The 8,952-nt window shown below is 33.1% G+C and overlaps 1 protein-coding gene across 2 annotated transcripts; it reads left to right on the forward strand.

Moving 5' to 3' along the window:
- The first annotated feature begins 2,537 nt into the window (after positions 1-2,537).
- Positions 2,538-8,823, forward strand: LOC113863206. 2 transcript variants are annotated; one of them, XM_027496712.1, is made up of 7 exons: positions 2,538-2,944; positions 3,500-3,650; positions 3,747-3,872; positions 3,970-4,050; positions 7,290-7,482; positions 7,575-7,845; positions 7,926-8,823. In XM_027496712.1, exons 1-7 carry the CDS (start codon positions 2,590-2,592, stop codon positions 8,168-8,170), a joined length of 1,422 nt encoding a protein of 473 aa, XP_027352513.1. In that variant the 5' UTR covers positions 2,538-2,589; the 3' UTR covers positions 8,171-8,823. The 2 variants fall into 2 exon arrangements, with proteins under 2 accessions (XP_027352513.1, XP_027352505.1); XM_027496704.1 differs by having other exon boundaries at positions 2,574-2,944; positions 7,923-8,677.
- Positions 8,824-8,952: the final 129 nt, after the last annotated feature.

Genomic DNA, 8,952 nt, shown 5'->3' on the forward strand with positions numbered 1-8,952 from the left:
TACATTTAACAGTTTTAAAAAAATTCACTCACTCATACACTACTTATTTACTAACTAACTTTAGTATTAGGCTTAATTTATATTGAATTTTGTAAGTTTTAGAGAAATAGTAAATTTTTACTCTATATTTTTATTTGTACATATTAAAAAATAAAATCTCAATACAATTAGGTTATAACTGCTAAAAATAGATAGAAGATGTTGCGTGTCCCAATTCAAAATGGTCTGATTAACGGTCAGAGACACTTCTTCATTAATTTTTTAGTAGTTGTGGTAAAATTATAGTAAATAGTTCAATTCGAAGAGTTTTGAGGATCATTTTGTAAGTTTTGAGAGTAATTGGGCCAAAGTACAGCCTTTTTTTTTTTTTTTCCTTTTATTTAATTAACTCAAAAGCTGTTATTTACCAAAATGTCATAAAATAAAATGTGAATTTGATTTGCAATGCTTTATGTTGAGTTCATATGTCTCATACGCAAAAGTAATTTAAAATTTTTTCATATATTACATGTGAATATTTAAATAAAAATAAAATTTTAAAATAAAAGTAAAACTGTAATAAGTTATTATTATTATTCAATAATGATAAGTTTTCATGTTTTAAAATAAATATAATAAAATACGTTTTTATTATCTATAATGCGATTTCTATTTTGTTAAATAAGAATAAATTAAAGAAGTAATTTTTAAATTATAGAATAAATTTAAATTAAAAGATATCATTTTTATCTTATTAATTTGATAATATGTTAGAATTTAAATTCAAATTTAAATTGGGAATAAATTCCAGGCAAATGATTATTTACTTTTATGTGTAGGATGTTTAATTAAAAAAAAAGTACGTGACTTGTTGAGAAGAAGATAGATCTTACAAATATTTCCATTCATTCGTGAGAATTGAGAGGATGAGAATCAATGTGTGTAAAGAAAATTTTTTGAAATTGAGTTAATACTAAAATATAAGCTGAAGAAACCTAAAAAACAAAAGAAAATAAACAAGAAATAGGAATAAAGAAAATCGGATTATGGAATTGTCATGAATTTATCATGCGATTATGGAAATATTTTCTTTTTCTGTCTAAGGACGAAAGTGAGGATAGAGAGAAGGGAAAATAAGTGTGACTTTTTAAAGAAAATTATTCTCTATAGTGACATTAACAGTGCAAATAATCTCAACAATTGAAATTCACAACTTTTTTATTTAAAAAATAATAAATATTAAAATGTATGGTTATGATTAAAATTGATCTGGGCAAAAAATAAAATAAAATATCTCACTGCAAAGGATCCAGATCCACCTTCTTCGTGTGACAGGATTTGAACCATGTTTCTTATATACTATGTCTTTTTAGCTTATTACTAAGTTGTCAAGGAAGTTACCTATTAAAATATGTAAATTTGGGTTAGATTTTGTAAATTTGATTTTTGAATTCAAACTTAGGCTAACCATTGAAAAAAGAAAAACGCTTAAGCTTATCTATTTATCAAATTTAGGCCATTTTTATAAATTTGGATTAGTTTTTTTAAAAAGCTTGACTTGGTCTACAAGTCTATTTTATAATAAGATCTTTTAATTAAGTTAAAATAATTTACTTTTAAACAATTCCATGAGCTTAAACTTATTTATAAATTAGTAAACTTTAAGTCTTTAAATAAAATAAATATATAATATTACATTACTAAATTATTATTATTATTATTGGTCGGTCTATTAGATCTTTTGAATGATTTAAAATTTAAATTTTTTAAATTAAATAATCTTTTAAACTTTTTTGACTTAAACGATTTAATAAATAAGTCTAAGCTAACTTAGTTTTAATATGTTCTTTTAAGAATTCTTATGCTTTTATTTAATAATTAAAATTGGTAGGAGTACTTTATTTAATAATTAAAATTGTTATGAGGTATTTAGCGAACATGCTTGTAGAGGAATTGATTATTAAGGACCTGTTTATGGCGTTTGTTCATGAATTTTATTGTAATATAGGGAATTACTTTACTATTGAGGCTAAATTATGGAGATTACTTTATGAACTGAGATTTTTGTCTTCTTTAAACTTGATCAAGGGAGTTAATTGAAATAATTTCTCAAATAGAAAAACTACTTAAAATCTTATTCTTCATTACTCCATAATTATCAATAATATCAAGTCAATCTTGAATCGTAATAATAATTGGCAAGTGTCTCTTTATCACACACACACACACACACACATATACATGCTTACAGGGTTTATTTTTACATTTTTCTACGACCTTTGTCTCTTATTTAAAATAAAAAGAAGTTATCTATAATTTTAAAAATAATTAAAATTGTATGTAATGAATTAAAACGTATAATGAATAAAAATATTTTTTATGATTATCGTTTGATACACTTCAAAAGAAAATATGACTTAATTTTTTTCCTCGTAATTTACTTAATTAACATAGTATAAAATGAAAGATTTTAACCATGTTTTAGAAATAAAATAAAAAATTATTTAATAAAAACAAAGAAGGTAAGAGTTAAATAGTTTCCTTACAATTACCAAAAGGTCACGAGGGTATATGATTGAATAGCAAGATGATTTTGTTGAAGTGGTGAGAATGGAAGGAAGGAGGCGTGGAGGTTGGTGTGGTCGACGCATAGTAGCAAGCAAAAGAGGAAGTGGCAATGGCAATGTCAACGGCAATGGAATCAACAACAACAACAACAGTATCATCAAGAAGCTTCAATGCCGTGAGATTTGTTCCAAACCCCATCGTGCTTTCGCCTCTGCCACTGCCCCTCACAGGTTCCGCACCATGCGTTTGACCCATCAATATGACACTCATGATTCCAAGGCTCGCTCTTCCCTTTTGCCCTTTTTGATGAAAAGAACCAAAGTTGTTGAAATCGTTGCTGCCAAAAACCTCGTCTTTTCTCTTTACCATTCTGGTTTGTGTGCGGCTTTTAGTAGAGGTAGGGTTGTTCTTTGATTCATCATTGTCTTTTTCGTATACATTAAGAATCCTGTTTCTTGATTTTTATGTTTGAATTGCCATTGCCCATTTGTTAATTGTTGTGGTATTTGTGTAAAAATTGTAACTTCTGGTTGTTTTGTGTATGAATTGTCATTGCCCATTTGTTAATTTGTTGCGGTACTTCAGTAAAAATTGAAACTTTTTATTGTTTTATGTATGAATTGCCATAGCTCTTTAACCATTTGTTAATCATTGTTGCATCTGTGTTAAAACCATTACTTATTATTTTTGTTTTCATGTGTGAATTGCCCTTGCCCTTTACCCATTTGTTAATCGTTGTCATATATTTGTATGAAAACCATGACTTTTATGTGTGAATTGACTTTTCCCAGTGCCCATTCATTAGTTATTTTTGTCATATCTGTGTACAAACCGTGAAATTTGTTTGTTTTGATGAATTTTTGACACCGTTACTGCTTGTTGTTAGTTAGTCATTGTCGTATTGTGGTAGAGAAACCGTGAGATTGGACTTTTGTGTGTGAATTCCTTGCAGAAACCAATGAGAGGATTTGCTTTTTGAATGTCTGCCCCGATGAAGTTATCCGCAGCCTCTTCTACAACAAGAACAATGAATCACTTATTACAGTATCCGTTTATGCTTCTGAGAACTTCAGCTCTTTGAAATGCAGATCCACAAAGATTGAGTGCGTGCATTCTTTGGCTGTGCATTCGAATTCTCCCCTTTGATGTTTACACTTTACAACTTATGTTGCTTAATGATCTTTCATTTATCTTCCTAGATACATACGGCGGGGCAAGCCAGATGCTGGATTTCCCCTTTTTCAGTCTGAATCTTTGAAATGGCCTGGATTTGTAGAGTTTGATGATGTCAATGGAAAGGTCCTAACTTACTCTGCACAAGATAGGTACCTTCCTCATTCTCTTATCTTCCTATTGCACTTCTACTGTTATGCACTGTCTGTTGGTTATTCTATCTAACACACTTTCATCCTATGGTGTCAGTATCTACAAGGTCTTTGATCTTAAAAACTACACAATGCTATACTCGATTTCAGATAGGCATGTTCAAGAAATCAAGATCAGGTACTTTCTGTTTATTTTTGGTTGACTTTCTGATTCATAGTTCAAGTGCCAGCAAAATCCCCCGTGTAATAAATAAATTCTGTTAGGTGAAATCACGAGCATGATCATCTTGTGGGTGCTTTGATCTTGTTTGTTTTTACTCCTTGCTACGGAGTTACGGTTCTATTATTCACTTGTGGAAAATTTTTGGGTCCTTAGTTTTAAACTGATGGTTGGGGTGGCCAAAAATTAGTAATAAGATTTATGGATTCACTTCCAATTGAAATGCTTGGGGTCATTTCGCTTTCTGGTCTGTCATCAAGCTCTACCTTTGGATATATTTTGCATCACTCCACCCACACATGTTTCTTACATTAAAGTTGAAATTCTTAATGAATTTGAGGCACTGGATAAGTTGGTTTTGATGGGTTTCCTAGTAGTGAATGTGAGAGAGGTTTATTTGCTCAATGATTTCGAGGTGGTTTTGTTGAGAAAATCAGTTGGAGACAAAAGACCAAAGTGAAAGTCACTAACTATTAAGGATGGGGATGAACAGGCATTCAGAATCACAATTGGGAAGCTTTGTCTGAGATAATGGAGCTTTTGGTGAGGAACCCTGTTAAAGGATTTGTATAATGAGGATAATTTGTGTTGGCCTTTACTTGGGAATTTAGATTGGTGTGCTGTCTCTTAGGAAAAGGCTTCTTTGCTTCCTGGACCGTTTGGAGAAGAGGAATAATAAGGGCTGTTTAGAGTATGAATACAGAGATAAGGCTCTGGTACATGATGGTCCTACTGTTGGTTATTTTTTCTGGGTTTGGGGGCATCATTAAATTTTGTCTTTTATTGGTAATTGCTGAGTACCATAGCAGTGGAAAAGCTGGGATTAGTATCGACTTGTATTTTTTTGGTCCCTAAGAAAGATATCTATTGTAAAAAGGTTACATTACCATCGGTCTTTTCTCAGGTTTGTATAAAACATATCCATCGTATTGACTATCCATGTGAATGGGGTGTTGGAGGATGCTATTTTTGAGAATCAGAGTGCTTTTGTTGCAGGTAGACTGATATTATGTGCTCTGCTTTTGGGTAGGATTATTACCCAAAGGAACTCCCAAGCAAACAAGAGGCCGCTACAAACATCTAACAGCTTCCCAGAGCTTCAATGGAAGAGAGAGGGAGAGAAAGACCATTCATTATACCATCCACATCATTTTGGTGCCATCAGCAAACTGCAAATGAGAGACTACCATCCCTTCTAAGCCAACTATGGCTCCTTTAATGGATCTGCTCACAATTGCTCCAGAAATAAGATGACCAAGTACATCCACCACCAAAGTGGACTAAGGAGATAAAGGATCTCCTTGCCTTACACCCCTTTGATTGCAAAACAAACCTTTTGGCTTTCCATTTACAATTACAAAAAAGGGACTAGATGAGAGAAGTTCAGAGATCAAACTTATCCATCTGAAGACAAACCCTTTTTTTCTCTATATCTTTATCCATAAAAACCTGAACTGACCCAATGATAAGGTTTCTCAAAGTCTAATTTTCCAATTTAAGTACCGAACCTCTTTTGACCTTCTCCTCAAATCATCAGTTAATGCTTCATTTCCCCAATACAGTGGGTTTCTATAGTGAAAGAATAGAATCTCTAGTCTCCTCACATGATTTCCGTGTCCCATATCCTCTAGATTGCCACCTCGTCTTCAATGGTTACTCCCATTAACTTCATCCCTGCCTTTCAGTTGATGCAGAGTGGCTATATCCCTTCATGCATGGACATGACTTGCATACATTTCCTTCAACCTCCTCCTGCCAGTTGTTCTGTCAGTTTGGATTTCCCTCTCTCTTCCAAGTGCAAACCGATTTCTCCACTTCTTTTACACCATGCTTTCATTATATTTCCATCCTTGACCCTTTTTCTGTTCTCCACTATTTGGCCCGTCTTTCTGTTTCTTTCATTTCTTTCTATACATGTGGGTTAATTTGCTCATCAATAGCCTAGTGGGAGTTGCTAACAATATAAAAGATTTGGAGGGATATATCTCACATTGTTATACTGTCTTTAAGTCTGCTTTCATTGAAGGTAGATGGCAGTTCTCATGTTGACATTTTGGGAGGACCATTGGATAGGAGGTTCCACTTTTAGTTTGGGTTTCCCACAATTTATCTTATATCATCCTTACACAACACTCCTATTCATAATTTTAGTGTTCAAGACTCCACTCCTTTATGGCTGTTAAGAAACTTGGGCCTAACTCACTCCCAAAAGCTAACTCGTAAGAGGAGGACTATCCTAGCCCTTATAAGAAGTATTTTGACTTTATTCTTAACTAATGTGAGACATCTTAACACATCCTTCTCACCCCAAGGAGTAGACATCTAGTGTGAAATTTGCAGGATTGGACATCTACATGGGTAGACCCAACAGGATTGGACATCTATGGATAGCCTAACGTTTAAACTGAATAGGCTCTGATACCACGTTAAGAAACTTGGGCCTAACTCACTCCTAAAAATTAGCTTGTAGGAGGAGGACTACCCTAACCCTTATAAGAAATATTCTAACTTTATTCCTAACCAATGTGAGACATCTTAACAATGGCATTTTCATTTTGTTCTGAATTTGAGACAATCTTGGGTCTCCTTGTCATGTAGTCTATATAAAGGATTTGGTCTCTTGATCTTTTCTGGTTATTTTTGCAAAAATAAAAATAAAAAATTCTCAATTCCAAATTCATTGAATGTGGTATTGTCTTGGCAAACTTATTTGTAGGTCCAAAACTTCCTCTAAGGTTAAGTCTTATATTTGGACAGCAGTACTTAATAGAATTAATACCAATGACATGCTGCAGGTTTGTAGGCTGCACAAAGCTATTTCTCCTAACGTATTATCTGTGGTGCTAGCTTAGAATCATTTATAGCTATTTCTTTGTGAAATTCTTTGTTTGGCATTTTTGGAGCATGTTAGGTGTTCCCTGAACCAGTTTTTCATCACCCTGCTTTACTGGTTTTGGTAGATTTTTGTAGCAACACATAATCTATGCTAACACTTTGGTGCATTTGGTTAGAATGTAATTCTCTCATCTTCAAGTAGATCTACTTGATGTCAACCACATGGTTTATTTAAAGGAATTTCTTTCTCCTCTCTTGGTTGTTTTTTCTTTTTATAAGTAGGATCTTTTCTCTTCTATTGTAATGAATGTCATCTTTTGTTACTTGATATCTTCATACATATTACTTGATCTTTGTTACAGCCCTGGCATCATGTTATTAATTTTCAATAGAACCAGTGGTCATATTCCCCTTAAGATTTTATCCATTGAAGATGGCTCAGTTCTCAAAACATTCAACCATTTACTTCATCGGAATAAGAAGGTGGACTTCATTGAGCAATTTAATGAAAAGCTCTTAGTCAAGCAGGAGAATGAGAACCTTCAGATTCTTGATGTAAGCTTCATATATGTGTGTATTTGCATAATTTCTTTTGTTTTTTCTTTTAAAATTATTTTCATTGTTTGTGCAATTCCTTTTATCCATAGGTTCGAAATGCCGAGCTGATGGAGGTGAGCAGAACCGAGTTCATGACTCCATCAGCATTTATCTTTCTGTATGAGAATCAGTTGTTCCTTACATTCAGAAATCGAACAGTTGCTGTTTGGAACTTTCGTGGGGAGCTTGTTACTTCATTTGAGGATCACCAGTTATGGCATCCTGATTGCAATACAAATAACATATACATAACAAGTGATCAGGATCTTATCATCTCTTACTGCAAGGCTGATTCTGATGATCAATGGATGGAAGGCAATGGTAATTGTGTTTGATCTTAGTTGTTTTCTCATTTCTGAATGAAGTAATCGTATATCATTTTATTTTTCTTCTTGAAGCAGCTGGCTCCATTAATGTCAGCAATATCTTGACTGGGAAATGTATGGCTAAAATTAACGCAACAAATAGCAGCACCAAGGCAGACAAGTGCAGTGGTCGTGGTTGCAGCTGCAAGCAAAGTCATTCATCCCACATGAGTACAGTCGCGGAGGCTTTGGAGGACATAACTGCCCTCTTTTATGATGAAGATAGAAATGAGATATATACTGGTAACAGACATGGTTTTGTTCATGTATGGTCTAACTGATGGCAAAAATGTCTGTTTCTTCCGTTCCATTGGCCAAGAAACCGTGTTTGGATTTGTGCTTTTGCTGTTGGGATTATTTCAGCATTGGATGTTTCCAAAATCTGGATTGCCTCAGGATTGTAACATTAGTTGATATGAAACTATGATCTAGCACTCTGCAGTTGTGTATTTCATAGTTTATGCAGAGATAACCTGTTGGTGAGTTAACCAGGAGTTCAAGAAAAATTGATATGTATGCTTTTTGTTAGTTTGAGTTTTAGGTCTTTTTAGAGGTTTGGCCTTAATAGTTGTGTATAGTGCAGTCATTACTGATGATTTTGAGGCAGATGAAACATAGTGCTTGTATTATTAGTTTATCCTTAATTCCTAGGGGACAATGTGGGATGGAGCCAAAAAGGGCACTGTGTGGGATTTTATACCTTATGTGTATCATTGGTGTAAATCTCACTATAAATCTGCTATTCTAGTTTTTTGTCCCTTTTTTTTTTAAGAATTGAGTATGAATATAGCCCTATGAGTTGTAGATATGATCTTGTGTATTTGTGTGGTAGTGTTCATTGTTACGCTGCTACTTTTTTCTTTTTAATATTTTTCTTGAAACTGAGAAAATTAAAAAACTGAAGCATGTGAGGTTTTGAACATGGGAAGTTTCTCCTCTATTTCCTGTGTTTTGCTTCTCCTGAATCCCTTTTTTTAAAATAATTGGGATGACTTGGAAATCCTTGATATGAAAAAGGCTGAAAGCATTCAACCAATAAAAATTGTTGATATGAAAAGTAGCT

Source organism: Abrus precatorius, unplaced genomic scaffold (assembly GCF_003935025.1).
Source record: "Abrus precatorius isolate BTA unplaced genomic scaffold, Abrus_2018 Scaffold10, whole genome shotgun sequence".
Taxonomy (NCBI): domain Eukaryota; kingdom Viridiplantae; phylum Streptophyta; class Magnoliopsida; order Fabales; family Fabaceae; genus Abrus; species Abrus precatorius.

Excerpts from the sequence above, each read along its gene's own strand:
- LOC113863206 (XM_027496704.1), top strand. The coding sequence starts at position 2,590 with ATGGAAGGAAGGAGGCGTGGAGGTTGGTGTGGTCGACGCATAGTAGCA. Across the intron at positions 2,945-3,499 it reads GTGTGCGGCTTTTAGTAGAG|AAACCAATGAGAGGATTTGC; the intron begins GTAGGGTTGTTC and ends AATTCCTTGCAG. Across the intron at positions 3,651-3,746 it reads TGCAGATCCACAAAGATTGA|ATACATACGGCGGGGCAAGC; the intron begins GTGCGTGCATTC and ends TTATCTTCCTAG.